Source organism: Passer montanus, unplaced genomic scaffold (assembly GCF_014805655.1).
Source record: "Passer montanus isolate IOZ18808 unplaced genomic scaffold, ASM1480565v1 scaffold40, whole genome shotgun sequence".
Lineage (NCBI taxonomy): Eukaryota > Metazoa > Chordata > Aves > Passeriformes > Passeridae > Passer > Passer montanus.
The window spans coordinates 6,018,624-6,044,113 of NW_024368819.1; the positions used below are offsets into that span (position 1 = coordinate 6,018,624).

Below are 25,490 nucleotides of genomic sequence, written 5' to 3' on the forward strand. Positions count from 1 at the left end.
GGTATGTAGGTTTGATTACTATCTGTAGAAATATAACAATACAGACACATAAAAATAACATGTAAGAAAATGTAAAAAGAAAAGAAAAAAGAGGACAGGTGAAAGCCTCAGAAAATAGTTTGAGGGCACTTTGGGGGTCTCTGTGGTTTATGACACCTTCTAAGACATGACAGCAGATTTTATGCTCTGTCTTGAGGGATGAACACCTTCAAGCCTATGTGTGAATGTCCCCGTGCTTCCTCAGCCACTCCACTTCCAGAGGGTCTTTTTATCAGCCTTGTCCCTTATCTGGCTCATCTGTAGCCCCCTCTGCACCTGGGCTGTGATGATGCACATCACAGCAAAAGCACCCAAGTGGTTCATGGTTTGAGTCATTGTCCACTAACATTTCAGTCTAGCAGCTTGCCAAATTCCTCCCAGACCAGCTGTTTAGCTATTGAAGGGTTTTGATGCAGAGGGGAGGGAAACAATTAAAAGGGCCTAAGATTTGGGATTTTAACAGTCAAACCCACCAGATGCTCCAGCAAGTGGGATTTTAGGATGAACATATTTTGCTGTAACAAGTCTTTGCCTTTGCCTCTTTGTCTCTTGATTACTTTCCACAGGAGCTAAGAAAATGTTATCTTGAATTGCCAGACTTCTGGAAACCTGTTCTGAGAAGGTGAGTGGAGATTTGCATGACTGGAATGGTATCTTCTGCTCCTCTCTTTGGAGGGCACATTCTTTTTCTTCTTATTAATGTGACTAATCAGTGAAACTTTCTCTATATTCTTACTGGTAAACCTGCTGGTCATGGGTATGTCTCTAATTTAAGTTCTTTTGCCAGCATCCAAGAAGACTCTGTATGTGTGGATTCCTTTCTCTCAATTAAGTAGTGTTATTTTAAAAACAAACATTAAACTTTTATGAAATTATACCGATTCCTGAGTGTTGTTTCTTTAAAAATTATTCTGTAAAGGGGATTTTAAAAGTTCGGGCTACTAGGAGGTATTAATAGTGAGAGGGTGCTGAATTCTGAAGCTTCTTGATTCATAGGGCCTTTACAGGCCTTTCTGTATCCCTTGGAAAAGCTGCTTAAAGTAGGGGAAAAGGCTTTTTAAAGCTCCTGTCTCTATACTTAATTTGGAATCTTGCAGCTATTTTTGATCTTAGCTACCCTGTTAAATTATTCATGCAAACTTCTTTGTCATGTGTTCACAGAAGTGCTTTGTTAACTCTTGTCACAAGTATTTCATCTCAGGGGAAGTGGTGTTGTGTTTCACCAACAAAAATATCCTGACAGCAGCTGCCAGGCATGTAAAATAATAAAGACAGCCCGCGCTTATTTTTTTTCCCCAAAGATTTATTATAACTGTTGATTTTTCTTGAAAATAATGTGTGAGAGATCACTTTACAGTGTGTAGGTAGACTCATCCTGCTTTATCTATGACTAAACCCCCACAAACTAGCTTGTTGCTGCTGCTCAGGGAAGAACATTTTAGAAATTCTTATTTTTGCCACACAAATTTCACACAGCCAGTCATACCCATCAGTGTAATCCTAAGTATTGAATTGTCAGCTCTTAGCTTGTTGTGTTTTAGATCCACTTTCTCCTTCCTTAATTGCTGCTGCAGAGGCTGACAGGTGAACTAATTACCGTAGCATTGACATCCTTTGGCTAACAGAGGTGTAATCCAGGGGTGGATTCAAACAGCCTGCCTAGAAGGGATTGCCTGTACTTGAGTCATAATTAAAACATCTGGCTGCTCTAGAAAATATTCAGGAACATGGTCTGTACAGCTATTGAAAAAATTATTTGCCACACAAAGGCTGCATTTTAACTGTTCTTTAGCAGAAATTACCTCCTGCCTGCAGTAGAAGTGTTGGTTAGAGTTGATAAACCTGGTAGCCCAACAGAAATGAAGCTGCCTGCATCTTTGTCTCACCAGGTCCAGGCAGCATGAAGGCTGTGTGTGTACTCCCAGTAGGCACACAAACACACCTCTGTGTGTGCACATGGCCAGCCACACAGGCAAACACACATAAAACCAGAAAACACAGAAAACAGCACTTCTGCAAAGCAATGCCATAATCCTCTTCTCCTCTCTGGAATGAAGGTCTGCAGTGGAACATCCAGAGAAGACATACAGCATGGGCCTCCTTAGTAACAGGACAGATGCTCATTTATCCAGTAGCCAGCCCTGGATCCTTGTTCCCTCCAGATGCTTGATCATGTGTCTTAGTTTGGAAACTGAGGTGTCTGCTAAGGAAGGCAGGAGTCTCCCCTGAAATGGAAAATGTAAACCCCCTCCCTCTGAATTGTTATAAAATTGAAATTAAGGGGCTCTTGGGCAAAAATATGGGAGCAGGAAATAAGAGTTCTTTATTAGGGAAGAAAATAAAAAGATAAAATAAACAATGCAGTAAACCAAAACAACATTGACAGAGTCAGAACACAACCTGACACCCTGTGGGTCAGGGTGTTGGTAGCAGTCCAATTGCAATTGTGGCTGCAGTCCTCCTGGAGCGTCAGGTGTGATTCTGTTAGAGCAAGGGATCCTGTAGAAAAGGGTGTGGTCTTCCTCTGAAGATCCAGTGGAAGAGGCAGCTGTTCCTCTGAGAAATCCAGTGGAGAAGCCATGCTGGTGTTGCAGAACCTCAAGATTATATCCGGGTAGGAATGCTTGGCTCCTCCCTCTGGGCAGAGCATCTCCCAATGGGATGCTGTGGTCCTTATCAGTCTGCAGTGACATTCAATAGCCTGTTAGCAGCAGGTGTCTCCTTGGAGGGAGGATTGGTTGTAGAAGAGATAAGGAAAACTGCCCACTTAACAGAAGACAACCGCCATACAGATGGCAAATGGAATAGAATTTGCTTGGCAATCCAGGACATTATGGAAGACCTCAAGGCTCACTGCCCCACTCAGTTTGCTGGCAGCCCCAAAGCGGCACCCACAGACCGGATCCACTCAATGACCAGCCTTGGGCAGGCCCGCTGCCCTGGCACCCTCTGGTCTCTGATCCTCTCAGGCAGAACCCATGGCACAGCAGCAAGGACTGAAGGCTTAAGTCCGGAGAGCTGAAAGTAGTCAGAGGGTGGGTGAGTGGCAGGGGAAGTGTCATTTGTCATTGTCCTGCTCTTGGTCTTCCATGGGATCTGGTTTCCTTCAGTACTACCAGCAGGCCAACCAGAGCATGCTCTGAGCCAGAGCTGGCATTCCTCAATACCTGGCAAATCCAGCTGGCAGACAGTGGGCTTTTAGCTGTAGCACAGTGGCTGGATTCTTTTGCATCCAGACACTGAAGAAACTGCAGCATCCTCAGAGAAATCAGTAAAAAAATCGATTTTGATACAAAAGTGCTTAACAGCACTTTACCACTCTGCACTTGGTAACACTCGTGTGTTTCATGCTGTTCTGCAAGTACAGATTTCATATTTCACGGGATTTTTGACAATCACAGAGCCAACCTGAGGTGGGGCAGGACCTGAGGGGGGGTGGTGTAAACCATGTGGAAAGAATTGGTTTGTAATGAAATAAAGCCTGCCTTAGAGTTGTTGTTTTTGGCTAGCTTTCCTACGGAAGTGAGGTTTAAGCCATCAGGGTGTGTCTTCAGTGACCTGGGCAAGATCAACAAGCCTCCTCCGCAATGGTGACAGGTTCTTTCGGTGCAAAGCTGAAGGAGGGGCTACAGCCTTACTTTATTAGCTGTGAGAGAATGTGCACAGGAGGAAGTCGTTTATCTTCAGTCAGAGCTCACAGCATCTCAAACACCAAAACCAATCACAAAAGGCAAGTACACAGGAAACCAATTGTCTTTGTTTAATGACAACTGGCATCCAAGCAGTGGAGCACCTCACACCTCTCAGAATAAATATATTTGGGCAGCAGAGCCTCAGGCTGTGCATGGGCTGCCAGCTTCCTTAACCTGTATGTAACAGCCTGGGAGCACCTGACCAATATCCACCACACACATCCCCATCCCTCCAGGGCTCAAGGGGCTGGGAGGGGTTTGCAGGGCTCCCATGGAGATGACAGCAGCAGTCTGGGCTAGTCTTCTTCCCATAGGAGAAACCAGCCTAGATGGCTTTTCCAGTGGTGGCACAGTGCAGGGAGTCATGTATGGCTCCAGCCAGGACATGGCAGTCAAGCTGCCTGAGGGACATTGGACTCCCAGTCCTCCAGCTCTCTGTGAGTGAGGGCAGGGAGAAAAGTAGGTGTAACAAATCTACCCCAGGGAGAGAACAACCCAAGGAGAGCTGAACTCAGTTCTGCAGCTTGACAGGTCTGCAGAGCCTTGTGTAGCCTAAGGAAATCTATCCCAGTTACAGCCCTTCCCTGAGCCAAAAGCCCAAGTGGCTCCTGCTTTCAGAAGTAATCTGTCTGCAGAGCTCTGGATCTCACTGTGCAACAGCAAACTGCTCAAGACAATATTATTTTGTTCAAGAAGCACTTGTACTCAAAAACTGTCCAGTGTCAAAATTAATTCCTTCCAGGGGGGCCAGGATGCTGCACAGTGGCCATTCACACCTCCCATGCCTCCAAAATTTGCATGATGAAACTATGTTGGTAGGAAAATAAAAAATCATGACTGATAAGAGACAATGACAAAGCAAAGCTCTCATCCCTATACCCAGGAGAAAATTATAGCTGCAGGTTAGTATCACACCTCCAACTGTTCTTCTCCCCAGCCACAAGATCCTTGTTTTCCAAGAAACTGCTGGTCCTCACGGCACAGAAGGGACATTAAAGCAGTTATGGAACTGAGTGATACGGACTGGAGAAGATGCCCTCCAAACTGTCCCTGACCCTGCAGTGTTGGCACAACTGAGCCCAAGAGAGAAATACATTTATTTGTTTCAGAAGGCAGATGTCATCTGCTGGGTGCCAAGATGATTACGACCCTTCTGTGCCAATGCTTATCTGAGCAGTAAATGTAAGATGACAGCAAATGTCCTCCTGAAATTAGCACAAAATCCTCACTTCTCCACATGTGCAGATTCAGGAGTGGACACAGGAACAGTGTCAATGTGACAGAAGGAATTATTTCATGTACTGCTTGCTCCTGTGAATGCTTTTAAACCCTATATTTAGGGCAAGAAAAAAGAAGGTTCAGAAATAAGGGCTAAACATTCTCATGACCACAAGCAGCAGCAGCAGCTGAGCAGGGTCAGGCTGTGGATGTAGTGCCCAGCTTTGTGCACTTCCACCTGTGCAAGCAAGGAATCATTATATAAAATCAATCATTACATTAAAACAAACAACAAAAAAAACAAACAAAAAACAAAACAACAAAAAAAAACCCCAAAGCACAATTACAAAACAAAAACCAAACAGAACCCCCCAATTAACCAAACAAGCAAAAGGTTGCAAGCTTTCAGCAGCAGTGTTGAATTTGTGAGGAAAATCCTAATTCCCCACATCTCCAGTTTAGACTGCCCACCCAGGCAAGGCTCCCAAGCACAACACCTGAGATGCTTTGAATGGAAAATGAATGGACTAAAGGAAAATCAGGTAATTCTCACAGCCCAGCAGTGACGAGGCAGCTTGCCAGAAGCCTTTATTTCTTTTCTTTTTAATAAATTTAAGCGGGCTGTGGCTATGCTGTACTAACCACCATACAGCCAGAAGCAAATACACAAAGCAGAACACCAATATTATTCCCTTGACCTTAAGATTTTAGTCTTAAGGAGGCAATTTTCCTCCAAATGTGTAGATTGACATGTCTTTAGTAGTAGAACTGGTGACTAAGATCCCTGCTTTTTATTCTCCTACCTATCTTGAGGCTACAAGATCCTTCATATTTTGACTGCTGCTTTTCTTCTTTGTGCCTGACAAGAGCAGTTTCATGAAGAGCATTGTGAAAAATGTGTATTTTATGACTGGCTTTTTGCAAATATTAAAATTAATATTATATGCGGTATGTTAGAAAGTTATGCTGTATTAATTATCTTAAGTAATGTGTTGAATATAGTTTTAGGTTATAACATAATGTTAAAACAGAAGTGTAAGATACTCTTTAACTAGCTCAAGAAAGAGATGAGATAACCAAGAAATTCCTTGCACAGAGATAACAGCAACAAGCCCCAAGAAAAGAAATACTGCCTCATTATCAGAAAAGACAAACTTTCTTCCACCTCCTTTTCTTTGAGGTGCCAAGAGGATTAAGGAGGAAAGCTGACAATAACCAGAGAAATCCCTAGTTTGAAAGGAACGTATGCATCATGTATGAGACATATGAATATGCAAGAGGCTGTTGCTTTTAAGGGTTAATCCTCTGTTAGCGAGCCGTGCTTTTTTTTAGGAAAGCACCTGAACGTTCAAATTCTTTGCCTTTATTGTCCTAACTCTGATTGTCCAAATTCTTATTGCTCTGATTTGTATTATTATTTTTATAACCATTTTATCACTATTAAACCTTTAAAATGTTAAAACAAGTGATTGGCATATGGCACAACATGACTCCCCTCCTGCAGCACCAGCTCACATCATTTTTGGCACGAGTGCTTTTGGCTTTCCCTAGCATGGCATTAACCATCCCAACACATCCTTTTATCCTTGCAGGGCTTTCTGTGGGGCTGCTGTGTCCCCAGGATTATCCCCTCTGGCCCCATACCTGAGCTGGCTTTCCTACCGATGTGTGAAAAACGCCAATCACTTGTTTTTGAAATGTTAAAAGTTGAATAATAATAAAATGGTTAGAAAGATAGTAATAAATTTAGGGTAATAAAGATTCGGACAATTAGGACAATGCAAGACAATAAAACCAAAGAGTTATGGACAGTCCAGGTACCTTTTTCTGGGCAAAATAAGCCCGAAAAAGGACCCGCGTTAACAGAGGATTAACCCTTAAAAGCAATAGCCTGTTGCATATTCATACATCTCATAGACGATGCATAACTTCCATTCAAACACAGGATTCTGTCTGGTCACTGTCAACTTCTTCCTCTTAATCCTGATGGCAGCATCTCCATGGCTGAGCGAGGCAGGAAGAAGTTGGTTTCTCCTGATAAGGGAGCAATAAATTCTTTTTCTCTGAAAGATTTAGGTGTCCTGTGGTTGCTATCTCGGTGGGAGTACCTCATTCCTCTGTTTTAAAAAAATCAATTACATAGCAGTTTCTATTTTAACATTATGTTAATACCTAAAACTATATTTAACACACTACTTAAGAGAATTAATACAGCATAACTTTCTAACATACCACATATAATGTTAATTTTAATATTTGCGAAAAGCCGATCATAAAACACGCGTTTTTCACACGATGGATCTGTACCCACGTGCACGGCTTTCCCTCGGAACACGGAAAGAGTGGCCGCTGTTACACCCGAATTTAATTTAACACCATTCCTAGGGACGCTTCCCGAGCGCCGCCTGAGGGGTTTCCCCACAGAGGGAGCGGCCTCAGCGCCCCCAAACGCCGCCCCCGACCGCGCCGCCAGGCCACGCGGCAGAGGGAGAAGAGGGAATTCTAATTCCATGTAGAACTGAGCTGAATCGGCTTCGATTTATTAATTTTATTGATTTTATTCGGCACCGGGCTCCCCGGCGAAAGGCTCCGTGGCGCGCAAGGCATGCCGGGATTTGTGGTCCTGGCCGCGGCGCTGCAGGGTGGGGACGCACTCTCGCTCCCTGGCGCGGTTTGACCCTTCCGCCGCCCCGTCCTCTCCCCGTGCCCCCGCCCGTTGCCGCGACGCCGCCCGCCGCAGCACATTCCTGCGCGGACTGGCGGTGGGCAGGGAGGAGTGCTGCTTCCGGGTCTGCCCGTGCCGGCGCCTGAACACAAAAGTGAGATCCTTGGCTCGTCCCTGGCTCCTCTCCCACAAAAACCGCCCGTTCTCCGGCCTCGCGCCTGTGTCCCAGTTTAACAATAGCGCTCCGCTCGGCGGATAGGCGGGGACCGCCGCGGACGGGGGCGGTGCCGGTCAGGCACCGGGGAGGGCGGCCCTGGAGAAGCCGGGTGTAGAGGGCGGCCGGGGGCCTGCGCGCGGCGCTCCCCGCCCTGAGATGCCAGCCCGGCAGTCGGCGGCGCAGCTGCGAGCGCGGTGCGTGCGGCTGTGGGGCCGGAGCGGGGCGGGCACGGCAGCGCGGGGACAGGGAGGGCGGCGCGGCAGCTCTGCCTGCCCGCACGGCGCGGGGCGAGAGCCCAGTCTCCGCCACGAGGCCGGGGTGGGCTGGCGAAGGGGGGCATGGCGGGCGGTGGGAGGGCGAGAACCGGTGGCGCTGAGTCCCGCTGTCGCGCAGGTCCGCCCCTCGTGCCCCGCCGCAGGATGGAGTTCGAGCTCCTGGAGAACGACGTGCTGGAGTCGCTGGAGGACCTGGGGTGCGTGTCCGAGCGCCGGGACCGGGCCCTTCCCGGCAGAGCGGGGCTGGGGAGGCTGCCCCGGGGCAGACGGGAGGGCTGGTAGCCGCACGGCCCTGGCGAGTGTGCCGCTTCTCCGTGCGAGCGGATCCCCTCATGCTGGGGTGCCGCCGCTCTGCTCTGTACAGCGGCCCTGGGAGGGTGCGGCGGGATAAAGAGATCGTCGGACAAGATGAGCAAGTGTTTTTCTTCTTTACATTTTTTAAAGGGTGATATAGCCCAGGAAGCTTCTGCTGTGTAGACCTGTTACTTCGTCAGAGTCAGTAAAAGTTGCATAAGTATCAAAGGGAGAGCATGAAGTCCTGCTGTAAGCTCCCATGTCTGTAAACTGTTGAGAGTTCAGAGGACAGGCAGCTACAATTTCACTTCTACTGCTGGGTCTGTGCAAACAGCTGTATTTACTCACATTGGCCCCATTCCCATGAATCACTTTGTGGCTAGAGTCATTATGCTCCAACAAAGATTGTATTTCCAGGCTAAGTTAGTGATGATAGTTGCAAAGCTTGACAAGTAGGCTTCTGTTTTAGCAGGTATTTCTCTGACTGAAACATGAAAAGGCAGCTCTGCCACAATGAAAACTGTGATTGGCTTCTTTTTTCTGTCATATGTTTAAAAGAGTACTAGTGGCTTGAAGGAGTTGTGATTTGTGCAATTGCAGACAGAAAGTGTTGTTGATTTTTGACATAAGTAAAGCAAACAGTGAAAGTAGGTGAACAAATAAGGTATATGAAGCAAAATTGACAACAGTGAAACAAAGAAAATGTGGAGGATGAAAGACACAAGACCTCAGCAATATTGGTAACGACTGGTCATGTGTCTGAAGGACTTCTGATTCTTTGTGTCTGGAAAGACTGGGGTGGTTGGGGCTTTCTGCTTTGGGCAGTAGCTCTGTGGTCTTCATGGTTCAACTTACTATTTCTCATCAGATACTGAAGATATTCCTAATATATCACTTGTTTTTTTTTCCCTTTTGTTTCTGTAATTGTGTTTGAGGTGTTCAGATGGTGAGCTCTTGTCTCGTAAATCACTTTGTTGAACTGTTGGAAAAGCAAAGAGATGGGACAGCACGATGTTACCAAGCGTAGCTCTGGAACATGTGCCATTGGCAGAAGCAGAAGGAAAAAGCTGCTTGCAGTTAGGGATCTGCAGGTTGGATTATTGGCCAGATTGATGTGTAGCTGAAGAAGTGATAATCATAAGAAATAACGCACTCAAGATGTCACCTCTCTTAAAGGTGCCTCTAGAAGATCTGAGCAGGGACTTAACTCCCAACCCTGCCAAAGCAGAAGGATTGCCATTGCTTCCTTTCTACTTTGACCTATAACTGGATGCTTCTGTTCTGAGTCCCAGATGTTCCCAGACCTGCACATGCAGGCCTGGGATGTCTGTGGGATGAGACTGGAGCTGCTCTGATTAGCCTCTTGAAGCCTCCAGCCTAAGTGGTCATGCACTAGGGTTGTAATACATGAGATTACAGCTTCCCACCAGCTGACAGCAGATTAACTGTGTCACCAACCAAGCTGCTCTGTGAGGTAAAAGTTATTTTTGAGTGTGGCTTCTTCCTTTTACTCGGCCGAAGCAACAGACCACTACGGTGAAGGCCAAATCCTTTGTATGTGGTATTAAGCACAGGAGCAGAGTAAGGAGAATTTCATTTCAATTTGAGATGTCTTTTTATTGCTGAGGTTTGCCAAGAGTTGCCTGGACTCATTGGATTTTTGTGAGGTAGTGGATGACTTTACGTGGAATTCCCCAGAGAGATTTTGTTTGGTTATGAGCACTCTTGGGTATCTTTCTCTTTTGGGGATGGTATATCAAAATAATATTGTACATGTTTTTCCTAAAATATTGAGGTAAACTCTGACTTGTGGTTCAGCCTCATTAATAAGGCAGCCTTCTCCCTACTCTTCATTCTCCCCCTGAGAGATTATCAGTACACAGATGTCCTGAAAACGACGTTTTCTGAGATCTGATCTATAAACTCATGTTTTCTTTCACGAGGTCTGATGTTTGGCTTATTTGGTTATGCAAAGAACCAATTCCATTAATTTTTCTTGTGTATATTTAGGAAGGTTGGTTTTTTAAAAGATTATATTGTTGTCCAGATCACTTTTGTAATACTTCTGTTAAAGGTTTTGTTTTGTAAGGCAGCCTTTTCATACGTGATAGGAAATGCCAGGAAAGATGCACTTGTTCAGCAGTAATTATCCAACATGTAGAGCTCAGGAAGGATTCTTTGAGACTGCAGTTGCCCTGGATAGGTCTGTTGTCAGTAATATCTTCAGGAGGTGGAGGCAGAAGAGTTGCCACTGTAAATGGTAACATTCTCCAGGAGAAAACCTTTGATGATGTTGTGTTGTGACACAGTCTCTGTGATGGTAAGTCAAGGTGCACACAAATTCTGAGTTTACTTTGAAGTTTCAGTGTGATTCTTGCTACAGTTCAGTCCAGGAATCACCATTCCATGAGATCAGCACTGCAGATGTGTTGTGGTTGTGGCTCTCAGTACATACACAGCATAAAATAAATCTGTCAAAGGACATTTGCCACAGGAAACATTAATAAACTGTGCTTTTGTTTTACTTCTCAGTTACAAAGGTCCATTGTTGGACGAGGGAGCGCTGGCTCAGGCAGTCTCCCATGGAGCCAGTTCCCCTGAATTCACCAAACTCTGTGCTTGGCTGGTGTCTGAGTTACGGCTCTTCTGCAAACTGGAGGAGAACGTGCAGGCCACCAACAGTAAGTAGTCATAACTCCAGCACAGACATGCACTTCATGTGTGCTCTTGCATGCCACAGAGATTAGGGCTGGCCATGTCTGTTGTACCAGGGAGTGTTGTCTGCACACTGTCAGACTTTGGATATTTTCCACCTCAAATTTGCCTAATGAACAGCCAGTAGAGGTTGAAATAATAGTGGTAGTCAAACAGTCTTTCTTCTGAAATTAGCTTTTTCTGTTAATTTTTCAGCCATATTGTTTTTTAAAGTTCTTCGATGGATTTAGGGAAACGTTAATGCTAGTGGGGTTTTTACTAGATCATGAGAATACTTTTATTTCAATGCTTCTATTTGTAATTTTGATGTCAGTATACTACTTTTTAAGGTAACATTATCATGACTATGGTAACCATATCTTCTTTTTACTCTTATTTCCATTAACTCTGTGTTTGCTATGTATTTTTGAGAAGGATCCTGAAAATGATTGTTTTTCATTTTGGTAGAGGAAGCAAACCGTAGCTTTCAGGAAAAAAAAAGTTAATTTTGGTCAGCTAGTCATGACAATCTACAAGATTAGATTATTAAATTGATGTGATAACCCATATTCCTGAATATCCAATATATTAACTCATAATGCCTTTATGAGCTTAGCTTTGTATTTACTCAGTGGCCAAAGGTTGCTGCCTTTTACCTCAACATCTGTTACTTCCCTTTCTCTCTGTTTTTGACATATTCATTCTTTCTTCTTTGAGTGTATTTCATATTCTTTCTCTGTAACAATACAGTATCTCACCCCTTCCAGTAGTATAAGATTCCTGTTCTTTGTTTTGTGTAAACATCCAATCCAGAAGTCTTCCAACACCTATCTCAAATTCTTTAAACCACAGTGACAGAAACATGTTAGCTGGAGTACCATGAAGTCCTACCTTCATTTTGTATGTCTTGAGTTTAGGAATAATATACATTTCGGATTGAAGTCTCTTTCCAAAAAATAAAAAAGTGTTATTTCTCATAACTTTTTAAGCTAACAAATTCTGATTAGTTTCAGTAATTTTTGACAGAAATATTAGTCAAAAGTTTGGTTGATGTGACTTCCTTATTTTTAAAGGATATTGATGTGAAATAAAATCAGTTGACAAATGTGAGCTTACAGGCAGAAATAACAGGAAAAAGTGAGAACTCATAAGCCATATTTATTATTCACAATAGTTTTTAATGTCTCCTTTCATTGTAGAAGTTGCTCGTGCCTGTCTGTTCTAGCTTGGAAAAGCTGCCAGTGAAACATAATTTTGTATTAATGGAGCATATCATGGTTCCAGATAGGCTGTGCTGTGTCTTGGAGGAACCCAAGAAATTCACTTGGCCTCCAGTAAAATTTGGTCTTAATGTTAAATGACAACTCGAGCAAAATAGGTATTTTTTAAAATAGCTAATTCATTCTAATCATACCTCCTCTATATTAGCAGTGAATGAATTATTATTCTTTTCTTTCTAAGGTCCAAATGAAGCAGAAGAATTTCAGCTTGAAATGAGTGGGTTGCTGTCTGAAATGAACTGTCCTTATGCATCATTAACATCAGGAGATGTGACAAAACGCCTTCATAATCAAAAGAACTGTCTCTTGCTGCTTAGTAAGTTAAAAGGGTGCTTGCAAGCAAACCTGATTTTCTGCAAGATTTATGGTATTGTTTCTTACACTTAATGAGATACTGGATACTTTACCACAATGTACTACAATGTAGTTATCTAAAAATATGCATTATTTTTACTGTAGTTCACAGCATCAGAGTATTCTGCTTCTGGGTTTACCAGTCAATACATATTATACCCATATATATAATACATATATACCCAGTATATGAGGGAAAATATCTGAGTGTTAACCTTTTTCACATTCATGAGCAAAGAGCCTGTCCTGTTACTTCTCAAAAGGCACAACAAAGAGGGAATTATTTGAAGACTTCTGCCAGAATTTAGCCACTGAACTCTATTTAGCATGGTTGTAAAAATGACCACTAACATCAGACACATCGTAATTTTAGAGGCTCCTAGTGTGATGAGTTGCAAGGTGCAACAAAACTTGCATTTTCCTACACTGGCAGCAGTCGGAATTGTTAAGAAAGAGAGAATGTGTTAGCCCAACTCTTAGTTCTTTTGATCAACATCTGTAGTAAATAGCTTCACTGTTGCTTTCTCCTGATTGAAAGGAAATTAACATTAGCAATGGTGATGTCTTCCCTTTTCCACCCTTCAGATCTCAATAGCTAAATTGTTTCTTTTTTCTCCTTATGAAATGTTAGAAGAGAGGAAATAGTACTTGAATTTGTAAAAGGTGTGTGATACTAATTCACATTACAATAAAAAAAATACAAGCTTGAGTTAGAAACTGTAGTACTAATTTTAATCTAATTCTAAAATCAAGATGAGTTAATGTTTTGTTTACCTCCTCAGTTGCTGCTGATTCTTTAACTTTTCAAAACAGAAATTTAGTTCTGCCTTTTTCTGAGATACAAGAAATTATTTACAGAGTATGTTCCTGTATTTCAGCAGTAGGAGAAAGATGATTAGACTTAATACTTCTTATAGTATGTTTGAAAATGTCAGATGAAGTGAGGTAGTTGTTTCATTTAAAATAGTTTGTAGCTCAAACAATCTTCTCTTCAGCTTGTTTTCTGTAAGCCAAGCCATTCAATAAATTTGGCTTGTCTGTGACACACAGTTTATCCCAGAGGTCCTTTGTGATGTACATTTTGGTAATATAAGGCTGTGTCCAGGCCGTGCTAATGAACTCTGGTATCCCATCTGGCAGGAATGCTGTGTTTACTGTCAAATTGAAATTGCAGTAGTGCCAAATTCCTTTTTTGTGTACCACCATAGTTGCATGGCTTTCTTTAGCTGAGTTAAGTGAACTTATTAGGTATCCTGTTGTATGTGAGCCATAAAAGTTTTTTTTTTTCAGAAGAAAGAGGATGACCCTCTGTAGTGAAATGCCAGGGTATTTTACATTTTAATGAAATGCAGCACAGTTTATGTCACTTGGAAGATGTAGCAGTATTGCTGGGAGATGAAAGCACCAAATAAACCCAAGTAGTTAGGATTGATTGTCCTAATGTGCAGCATCACTAGAATACAATGTTAGGCATGAGCATCTGCAAAACAAAAAGTACAAGAGTTTCAGGCTGGTTCAGCAAAGTTGTGCAGAAAAAGAATTGCTATCTAAAGAACATTCATCTTAGTGGGAGACTTAAAAATTTCTGTCATTGTTAGAGGAGGTTGAAGATAGCTTAAATGTGATCTCTACATTTTTGAAACAAAATTCTCCTGCTAGTTTTTTTCAGTAGGCCTGAAAAGAGTGTAAATGATTGAAAGTTCAGTGTGAGAAAAACCTGTGTAAAGTGTTGCTGAAAGAACTTGCAAAGGATGCTTCAATGTTTTATGTATTCCAAGAATCTTTTTATTTATAAGGTATTCTGTATCTTTAGCAGATGACATTCTAGAAATCAGTAAAATGCTGTCTTCTTTTCTTAATCTTCTTATCTGTCCAGTTTTATAAATAATAATATTTTTTGTATATCCGTGGGTTTACTTCCCTGCTCACAAGTGTGTCTGCAGTATCAGTTTTTCTTATTTTTAGAAGTGTTTGAGTATGTTATTGCTATGGTCACTCACTATGATTAATGAGAAAAGTATTGTTAAACTTGTGCTTTTTTTTCTTTTAAATTCACACCTTAAAGTTGTGACACCTGCAAACAAAAGCTGTTTATATAATTGTAAATTTATATCACTGTAAATGACACCTGATGCTGAAATTCTGGGCATGTACTGTGTTCAGAAATTGTGATTTTGATTTTTCTCTTTTTGTTTGATGAAGGAGTTACATGCAATAATAGGCTCTTACAGTTCTGATATTGAAGAAAACTTCAGGCATTCTAGTTTCTATTCCATCAGTTACAGCTTTCCTTTCTGAAGTTACTGTAAACATGAATTCTCAGTAGTACTTCTCAGTGGGATTATTCTTCCATTCTGCCTTTTGTGTGGGCAAGTAGAGGAGATTCACCTGACATTTCACTTCTCTCTACTTGTTACCTTGCCTATTTTCTAGAGCCTCAAGAAGTGTTTGCTTGTCTACCCTAAAATGCACATCCCAGTCCCTCATCCTGCTTGTTTCCATGTTCCTAGTTTCTTGTGGGAAAAACCTGAAGGAAAAGAGCTGTGCTCTCTTGAACTCTAGGATTAATACTTGTTGGAATCATAGGGATTTTTTCTAGGCTTTAGTTGGTTGTACTAAACCTTTCCTCTGTCTGTTGTGTTTCTAGCACTGAACTCAGTAATTGTAAATATGAGTGTTCTGGAGACACAAAATTTCTATCCCTCACTCTATCTAAAACAGTCAATTTGCGCATTTGTTGGTTGTAAGCACTTGACTTTTCACTGGCTCTAAAGTACCTCGTTTATATCTGATGGTTAAATCTAATTTTTTTTTTACCCCAGCATACCTCATCTCAGAACTGGAAGCTGCCAGAATGCTGTGTGTGAATGCCCCTCCTAAAAAAGCCCAGGAAGGGGGTGGCAGTGAAGTCTTTCAGGAGCTAAAAGGCATCTGTATTGCTTTAGGCATGTCCAAGCCTCCTGCCAACATAACCATGTTCCAGTTCTTCAGCGGAATTGAAAAAAAAGTAAGATCTAAAGGAAGAAAAAGTTGAATATTTATGATGTTGTTGTTTTGATGGAAAACAGTTCTGCTACCTGGGCGAGATTTGTCTCTTATGAAGCTCCAGTGTTTGAATTGTGAAGGAGTGTTAATGTGTTTTACTGCGTATGCAAAGGGTCAGAATTCTGAAATTGTTTTAAAGGCTTTTTCCAAGCCAAGGCACGAAGTCAGGGACTGTTGCTATCACTGCTTTCCAGGGTGACTGCTCTAGGTTTTGATGCCATCACTTGTTGCAGAAGACATAGCAAATGCTCATCTTAGGCCTTAGGAAGAATGTTAAAGAGAAATGTTTTTCAAGAAATGCACTTAAACAAATTTGTATGGGAACATAATGTTTTAAAGATGTTTTGGTTAAAAGGTGGTGTAACTAAAGTAAAACTTAAGACATTCTCCCTCAGCCTTCAACATTTCTTGTGATTCCATTTATTTTTATTCCTTACATGTGTGTATTCTCCAGGCTGTTGTGATTTTTTTTTTAATTAATTTTGAGTAACTTTTATAGATCAGAGAAATTAAATGGAGTGGACTGTCCTGTACACAGACCAATGGTTGGGGACAGAAAGCTTTTAAATCACTTTTAGTGACTTAATTTTCAGGATAGGGGAGAGCAGAACAGCAGAAGACAGCCCGTAACTTTAAAGAACAGGTATGGGGCCCTTCTAATGCAGAATATTCTGTGATTGCAAAGTTCCTCAAAACACTTTTGGAGTTTGACAGACCTTTTAGTTGCATTTTACTTAAACAAAACCAAGAAACTGAAAATAGTGTTTTGTTTTTATGCATATCAGTTTGGTTTGACCCATTTAAGAAGAGGAGGAGCATTGTTTTCCATTAGAAGTCCAAGGTGTAGAATGAAAGCAGTTTGTTTTCTGGTTTTGGAATTATTATGGGCACTACACAGACACATAAGAAATGCTGTGCTTTATTTTATATAAAAGGTAAAAAATAATAATGGACAATGCTAGGAAGCTTTGCTGTTGAAAGAGCAACACTTACAGTGTTACACAACACTTACAACTTACAGTGTAGTGAAGTGCAATCAAGAATTTCTAACCTACAGCTTTAGTAGAAATGACATATAACTTATATATACACAAGTCTGAATACTTCACATTAGCAGTATTTGAGAAAGTAAAGCTGACTAATAACTGAAAAAGTTATTTCACTTTGTAAATGAAAATACATCACAGTGTTCTTGTTTTTAAAAAGTGAGTCTTAGAATGGCAATATTCTGATATAATGTGTGAAAATCAAGCTAACTTTTTCTTCACATACATGTAGTACAGTTTGGAATAGGATCTTTATGTAGTTGGCTCTCTTTGTTAATCATCCACCACATTAAAAAAAGGGTACTTGAATGAACTGCTTCTGCTATTTGAAAGCACTTAGGTTTAAATTCTTAAATAAATTTGGCTCAGTACCATTGGAAAACCAGGTCACTGAATGTGTTAGATCACGTGCTGGAATGAACAGGTTGGTGGTTTTTTTTCCAAACTACTTTGGAAGTTTTTGTCATTGCCACTCCATTTCTTCCCCTTGGAGTCCTAAGAAATTTTGAGATGAGATAGATAATTTGTGCCCAAACTCCTAAAATGCAAGATAGAGTTAAAATTTGATACTTAAGATTTTTCTCCTTTTGATTGTAAAGAGGGGTCCTTCTTTGGGTCATGTTATATTTTACATCATCTTAAAATAATCTTTTTGATACAAATGTGGGTTCTTTTCTGAATTAAAGAGATGATGTGTAGAATAATCCCTCTGGCTTCAGGTGTAGCAGTACCTCATGGTGTCTTTGTTTTTACTGCTGGTCTATTCTGTAGTCCCTTCTCTTAATTTTTAAATCATTATTGCTCAGACTACCAGAAATCTAAAAACAGTTGCTTTCCAAAAGAAGTGTGCTTGGCTTTCTGTTCCAGAGAAAATAACTTGATACTGGAGGTTGCTGTGCCATGCCTTTCACTGTCCAACAGTCCTCTTCTTTAATTTCAATCTTGAAAAACTATTTTTTTAGCCAAAGCTTATATTTTTATATGTCTCCTAACAGCTGAAGGAAACTCTAGCAAAGGTTCCACCTAATCATGTTGGAAAACCTTTACTAAAGAAACAACTGGGACCAGCTCACTGGGTGAGTAGTTGCATGTATTAGAGCCCATTTCCCTTTTCAAGTGTACAAAGTATTGATCCTGATTCTGTGTGTTGCAAAATAATTTTTCTCTTTCTGAAGATGAGAAGATAATTTCTTGCAGTATAATGTATATTTTGGTGCAATAATGTGCAGCAACTGATAAGATCTTAGACTCATCAATCTCTAGGTCCAGGTGCAGGCTAAACTTTTCCAAAATGAGAGACCTACAGTGATGGTGCTGAGCAGCATGCTTGTGCAGTAGCTTAAACCTTCCTCTCCTGCCCTTTGCCAGCAGTGTCTGTGTGACCTAGTCCTGATGAGATGGTATCATGTCTGCTTCTGGGGCTTCTTTTTAGTTACCTGTGGGTCTGTTTGTATGTCCCCCTCTTTTGTCACTTGGAGTAGTCTGCTTCCTTCATAGCCTCTCCAAGAGGCAGTGAGTATGCAGGTAGGAGCTGGGAGAGACCTTGTACACCCAGGCTGCAGAGCTGTGATCTTCCCCAGCTGGGATTTGTCACCTGCTGTACTAGGAGCATGGTGCCTGGTTAGTCACTGCTGCTGCACCAGGCTCAAAGCTATGGCTGCTGCTGCAAGACTTCAGGTCTCTATTGTCTCTCTCACGTAAGGCTGAAGCACATTTTCCCCCAGCAGTCTGCTTCCTTCAGTGCTTGTATTGTTGAGACTGAAGATGGGCCCTGCTGCCCTCCCTCCAGCGAGGCGTCTTTAAATATACATATTATTTCTCTGATGGTGCATATCTTACCTGCTGCTCTAACTAAACTCTCTGCTACGAGGTGTTGCCAATGATGACTTTTTCCTATAGGGCACTTTATTGTTTTGCCTGTGTGTAGATTGTGCTTTAATCAAGAGCCTCTTGCAGTACTTTACGTACTTACACAGTACTTTATCTTTGCTCTATCTTCATGCCTTCTTAAAAAGTAGAAAGCTTAAGGATAAACATCCTGTTTCTTAGGAGTTATGTATGCCCTTGCTTCAGCTTGTTGCCTATAGTATCTTCTCACCTTTGTTTCTCTGTCCTGGTGGATGTTGAGAAGTGCCTCAGCAGTGTGTGCAGTTTTTGTGCTGTTAGAAATGGTAGAAGGCTGAACATAGGCCATGGAAGTGTCAGGAAAATAACAGCAGGCACAGCTTGGCTGTGAGTCCATTTGACAAGGTAGATAATTGCTGTCTTAAGCCATGCATATTATCTTTGTGTTATACTCTCTTCCATTCACATAGTTTATTAAGTAGAAAACTTTAATCTATATATTGTTTGCAAATTTTTGTTTCAGGAGAAAATTGAAGCAATTAATCAAGCCATAGCCAACGAATACGAAGTCCGAAGAAAACTGTTAGTCAAACGTTTGGATGTTACTGTGCAATCCTTCGGCTGGTCAGACAGAGCTAAGGTACAGACAGCTTGCTGTGAGCTTCTGGTTGATGGTAACCCTTTATAATAAGTATCTCTGGGAAACTGCATCACTGTTTTGTCTCTCATGAGTCAAAAATAATCCCAGGAGTTGTCTTGCTTTGTTTTGAGTTTCTAAATAGCTTTATGACAGTGGAAGTTGAGTAAAAATATTTTACTTAAAACTGTTGGATTTTAAATCGGTCTGTAAAATGAGAAGTCAGAGTGTAACTACACACCAAAGCTACTGGAAAAAGTAGAGATTACTGATCCAGATGTGTTCAGAGCACCATAATGTGAACCATTAAGTACTATGTCTTGTGTTATGGTAGAAAAGCACCTTCCTGTTGGCCATCCCACATCTTTGTGCTGTTCACAGTGATCAGATTTCCATAGCTCAAAGTGTGTCTGTGATCACAACTCTACAGATGCACGTGAGAAAAGCTGCTAAGGCACTGCTTGTTCTTACCTTGGAGACAGGGTAATGCTTTATGTGCTTCTTTGAACCATGCAAGTGGCTGTGACATGAGATCTGTTCTCCCTTGAGTACGTGATACATATTCTGCTTTTAGAAATAATTGCATGATTTCTCTATTTCCTATGTATCAGAAATTACAGGATTTTAAAAAATAGTACATATAATTTATTTTCCAGGACTAAACCAGATCTGCTAACATGGTGTTAAGTATACAGCTGACAGTGTTTGAGACAGAGTTATTAGTGCTAAACTGTGACACATAGAATCACTGAGTGTTTTTTTGTTGATAAGAGTTTTTTCAAAAAGAAACTAGACTTTAATAATAAACTGTGACCTATCCCATTTTGTTTCATCGTCTGAGTAGGACTTCTACTGGTGTATTCTCTGTTAAAACTTGTATTCTTCAGGTTTTTTAGTAGTTGACTGAAGAACTAGTTGACTGTTTAAATGTTTTAATAGCGAAAATGAACAAAAGTGTTTTAAAAGTGTTTAAAAAAAACGATTTCTAATTGTCTTACTTTATCTTTATCCATGTGGTTTTGTGTTTTTTCCTAGGAATTCTCAGATGCTTTTGAACTTGACTAGCTACACAAAATATTTGCACAAAACCCACAAATTGTGTATATGCATTTATATCAAAATGCAAATATTTTTAGAAGCATAAAAATAAAAATTTGGACACTGTTGCTGTAGTATTCCAGACATACAATGCAGTTTGTTTTCACAGTAACTTTTAGCAAGATGATAATTTTCTTTTTTATTTGAAAGGTATCGGAATATAATCGTATGACTAAATAGCCACTTCTCCAGATAATGGAAACACCAGGAAAAAAAAAAAACAACCAAAACAACCTTGCAGTCTATTATTAGGGATTTTTTTTTAAATTTAAAACTTCAAGTTTCATCTAAAACAGTATCATAGGACCAAAATATTGTGCTCAGAGCTCAGTCAAACTTACCAGGGAAAAACACACTAGTACTAGAAAAACACACTGGTGAATAATTTTGCTTCTCCTGCCTTTAGCCAGTGCCATATTCCAGTTTTCTGCCTTTGGATGGAAAACAAGATTTTTTTAGCATTTTAAAATGTGCTTCTAAGTTTTTGCACTGTTAAGAGATGTTGGAAAACCTGGTTTGGCTGTTCCCACTGCCGTCATCTGCATTCAGATGGCAATCTGGTTTATCCTTGCTGCATCACTACAGTCTGTTGATAACTGAAGAGAGATGTAACTTGTGTAGTAGCTCATGTGTGGTAGCACAGCTTTCTCCTGTGTCTCAGCTTGAAAACTTTTGAGGTGTTCAAGAAAGCCAGAGTGGTTAATACTGAAAGGCAGTAGAAGAAGAGACATTGCATACAAGGCAAAGTTGAGTGTAGGATCTCATTTCTAGCTCTGCCAGGCCTCTTGGTGCCTTGTCTTTGTGAAGAAGCTGACTGGAATAAAGAATGAAATGAGTTAACAGGACCTTCTTCTGCTGCTAAGTGCTGGAGATGGGTGATGCTGGCCCAGTTGGAATGGGTGCAGGTCAGGGTGAAGGCACAGAAGGCAGAATGGAGGCTAAACACAGATGTGTTTTGCTTTCAGTGTCTTCTGGATTGTAGCAGTAATTCATGTAACTCTATGGCACACTTCTATTCTGTGTTTGACTGCCTGGGAGTAATACAGTCTGCATGTATATGTTGTTGAAATTGTCACCTCATTGGTGTCTTGGCATTCCAGTCAGAATTGTGCTTCCTATTTACTTAAGAAATTAATGTGACAAGTGCTAGTTTGATTGAATTAATCCTCAGTTATAAAGTGGTTCTCACTGATTTTATGTTAACTTTTTGTTCTGTTTGCAGCAGTGGCTTGTTATTCAGTGTTGATCTTTTCATGAGATGTCCCATTGCTTTAACTGACTGGGTTTTATTTTTCTTTGCTCCAACAGAGTCAAACAGAAAAACTGGCTAAAGTCTACCAGCCAAAACGTGCCCTCTTATCTACTAAGTGCACTATATCAATTGCAAATCTCTTGGCAGCTCGGCAGGATTTGTCAAAGATTATGAGAACAAGCAGCGGATCCATCCGAGAGAAGACTGCATGTGCCATTAATAAGGTACCTTTGGTGACAAATGTCTTGTTCTTTTAGGAATATTTAAGTAACTTCAATGTAGTAATAAATCCCTTTCTTTTTTGGTCAGGATTGTAAGTGGAATTTGGAAATAAAGACTAAGAAACTTGGTGTTTATATATTGCAGATAATGCATCAGTTGTGTCCATCATTGTGGACAGTTTCAGCTGTTGAGGTTCACAGTGTCCCTTCTCTGGGGCAGTAAAAATTGCTGAAATACCTTGGGTTACTTTTAGTGGGAGTAGGCCTGCTCTGTTTTACCAGAATTACTGAAGCCATTACCCTACTGCTACCTGATTCTGTCACCTTGTCTAAAATAGCATCTGCATAGTAACTGTGTTTCTGGTCTGTGTAAATAGAATGTACTAAAATCACAAGGCAAGGATCCCACAAATTAGATTGCCCTGGGTACATAAATAGATTACAGTCAAGTGTATAGTTCTAATAATGACATAGGAGAAAAATTATTTAGACTAAAGAATTTGCCTTGTTTCAAAAATTATGATTTTACAAGAGTAATAGGCTCAAAAAAGTATATAGGCTGAACTTGCAGCTCAGTAGCTATGTACAGCAGCATACTTGGTGCTTTGAAATTGTGGAGATAGGTGCATGCTCTTCTACCTTTTGAGTACCAACTGTACCTCTGGTAGAGTTCTAATTAATTTAGGAGGGACAGTGGTGTGCTGATTTGGCCACAGCCCATGCAACCCAAATAATCTCTGCACCTTTTTAGTGTTGTTGTTGTGAAAGAAATGAAGTAGTAAGACAGGTTGACTATCATCAGACTGTATGTATGTTTTAGTAGGAATGCAAGTACTGCCCTGCTGCTGATGTACAATCTGTTAATTTATCTCCATCATCAATATTAAATGTTTTCCAAGATAGCAGCATGAAATAGCAAAGTAACCTACTTCCACTGAAGTTTCTTTGTTATGTTGCTTCAAAACTTCAAGCAGTACAAATGTCCTGTCCCATTTTGCCTTGCTAAATTTTTAAGGTCACACCATCATTAGACAGGTAAAGAACTCTAGAATCTTGTTCCACTCTGATTGGTGCTGTCTCACACCTCTCTGTTTTTAAGTTTCTGCATATCCTCAATGAAAAATAGAATTTTTTGCCCTTTATTTACCAAGTTAATGGTTTCTACAGGGATTCAGAGCACTAGTTAGGAGAGAGAGTGTGTTGCATTGTACTTGTGCTTATTTGAGTTTAGCACTCTGCAGTAATAAAGAGTTAAGTGAAAGACTGTGTTGGTGCTGCCCATGGTGATGTTCCTGCTGTTTGAACACAACGCACAGGTCTCCTGACTTGTCTTGTCAGCCGTGCATCAAGTACTAGATAATCCCTGTTTAACTTTTATTAACTGGAGACAGAGGTCTATCACATTCAAACACACAAAATTTGGATGTAAAAACCTTGGAGTGGCTGCTGTCTGTGGTGTGTCTCAGTAAACGTGACTCTTGTGTGAGGTGTCACAGCAGTTTTCCCTTTCCCTTTGCAGGTGCTAATGGGCAGAGTGCCTGACAGAGGAGGAAGGCCCAATGAAATTGAACCTCCACCTCCTGAGATGCCACCGTGGCAGAAAAGACCAGAGGGTGGCTCGCAGCAAGGCGGTGGCAGAGGAGGCAGAGGTGGCTACGACTCTTCCTATGGAGGGCGGGGAGGCTATGACCATGGGGGTCATGACCGAGGAGGAAGAGGAGGCTATGACTCATCCTACGGAGGGCGAGGAGGTCATGAACAGGGAAGCCATGATCGAGGGGGACGAGGAGGACGTGGTGGTTATGATCATGGTGGCAGAGGAGGAGGAAGAGGAAACAAGCTTCAAGGAGGCTGGACAGATGGCGGAAGCGGTGGCTACCAGGATGGCGGCTACAGGGAGAGCAACTACAGAGATGCAGGTTTTCAAACAGGTGGCTACCATGGTGGTGGTGGCTACCAAGGAGGAGGCTATGGTGGCTACCAGTCGTCTTCTTATTCTGGAAGTGGCTACCAAGGTGGGGGTGGTGGTGGTTACCAGCAAGACAACAGATACCAAGATGGTGGGTCCCACAGTGACCGAGGGGGTGGGCGCGGAGGAGGGAGGGGTGGCCGTGGCGGTCGCGGTGGCCGAGGAGGTCAAGGAGGTGGCTGGGGGGGCAGAGGTGGACAGAATTTTAATCAAGGAGGGCAGTTTGAGCAGCACTTCCAGCATGGAGGTTATCAGTATAATCAATCTGGCTTTGGACAAGGAAGACACTTCACCAGCTGAGGCTGCTAAAAATTTACACTTCAGCAGAGCTCACATAATAGAAACCCGGTTTCAGAGGCCTGACTTAAATGCTGCTTGAATTAGTACAGGTGTGTACACAGCAGGTGGAATCTCGTTGGGTGGGATGCTTTGCGTAGAGCAAAGCACAATTTCGTGTGGATGAAAATTGTCCACACCCCACCTCTACCTGTCTGAATGAAAGACATTGTGACTACCCCCTGCACCCTAAACATCAACTAATAGCCATGCTTTTTGGATGTTGGACTGGTTCCTTCTGCTCCAAACACTTCTGTTCTAAATATGCCTGTTGTGTTTGCCTTCTATTTTGGTTTGGAGAAATACCAAGACCTGTCAAATTTGTCTGTTATAGACACAGTAGAACTTCTGCATTTTGCCCCCCAAATCACTGTTGAGTTCCATGTTCTAAACCAGTCTGGAGTGTTGCTTTTCTTCTTGCTGACCTCTTGTTTCAGTCACGATGCCGTTACGGTGCGTGTGTGCGCGCACAGGGAACTCCTCTGCCAAGTGGGGTTTTGTGTTATCTGAGCTCTGCTGGGGATGCCATGTTCAGTAGCCTTATCTCCTGCTAAACCACGTTTTCCCACCTGCTCAACTCTGAAGACTGACCGCCGCCAAAATCTGCAAAGATCATTTCAAACTAAGCTAAATTGTGAACCGATAGTGTGTGTAGGCCTGTAGTTAGGTGTAGCAATTCAAACTGACCTGCATCCATCCAAAACAAGTTGCTCCTCCTCCAAACCTAATTTTTACTTGAAATCAGCTAGAAGTGACAAACTGAAGTTTATTTTATTTGCAAGTTAAATACCACTGGCTCAGCAAATTTAGGGCAATTTGTTTTGGGGGTTGTCTTTTTAAAGAAATGCACTACGGCCTGGGAAGATTAGTTCCTGCCTGGAGGAAGCCCTTTTATTATTGCTGCAGAAAACAAAACCTGGCTGAGTTTGGTGTTCTAATGTTTGGGTTTTTTCTTTACTGAAAGCCACATAATGCTTCTTGCTGGGTTTTTTGTGTACATAAACATTGTCAAAAAGCTGTGAAAGAAAATGGCTGAAGGTGTGCTGTTGTATAAAAGGTGAGCAATAAAAGTATCTGTATGTTCTGTTTGCTTTAGTTTCTTTTCCTTGACAGTGAAAAGCGGTTGATACAGTAGCTGGGAATTCATGGGGATTTCTTCATCTTCTTCATCTCTTTTTTTATTGTAATCTATTTTATATTTTGTAGTTGTCCCAGCTGTATGCATTCTGCCCTTTCAGGGGCTGTCAGAACAGCAGCAGGTGGGAGGAACTGATCTTCAGTTGTTCTGACTTTTGTTCTGTTCCTCCCTCTGA

At 41.6% G+C, this 25,490-nt stretch overlaps 1 protein-coding gene across 2 annotated transcripts; it reads left to right on the forward strand.

The window, feature by feature from the left end:
* The first annotated feature begins 7,710 nt into the window (after positions 1 to 7,710).
* Positions 7,711 to 25,261, forward strand: FAM98A (family with sequence similarity 98 member A). 2 transcript variants are annotated; one of them, XM_039718975.1, is made up of 9 exons: positions 7,711 to 7,768; positions 8,225 to 8,303; positions 10,933 to 11,081; positions 12,556 to 12,690; positions 15,551 to 15,735; positions 17,815 to 17,895; positions 19,188 to 19,304; positions 21,708 to 21,875; positions 23,392 to 25,261. In XM_039718975.1, exons 2-9 carry the CDS (start codon positions 8,251 to 8,253, stop codon positions 24,139 to 24,141), a joined length of 1,638 nt encoding a protein of 545 aa, XP_039574909.1. In that variant the 5' UTR covers positions 7,711 to 7,768; positions 8,225 to 8,250; the 3' UTR covers positions 24,142 to 25,261. The 2 variants fall into 2 exon arrangements, with proteins under 2 accessions (XP_039574909.1, XP_039574907.1); XM_039718973.1 differs by lacking the exon at positions 7,711 to 7,768 and adding an exon at positions 7,925 to 8,025.
* Positions 25,262 to 25,490: the final 229 nt, after the last annotated feature.

Bases quoted from the DNA above. Each gene is read 5' to 3' on its own strand.
- FAM98A (XM_039718975.1), top strand. From the start codon at position 8,251: ATGGAGTTCGAGCTCCTGGAGAACGACGTGCTGGAGTCGCTGGAGGAC. The intron at 15,736-17,814 runs GTAAGATCTAAA...GTCTCCTAACAG, and splicing joins TCAGCGGAATTGAAAAAAAA to CTGAAGGAAACTCTAGCAAA. The intron at 21,876-23,391 runs GTACCTTTGGTG...TTCCCTTTGCAG, and splicing joins CTGCATGTGCCATTAATAAG to GTGCTAATGGGCAGAGTGCC.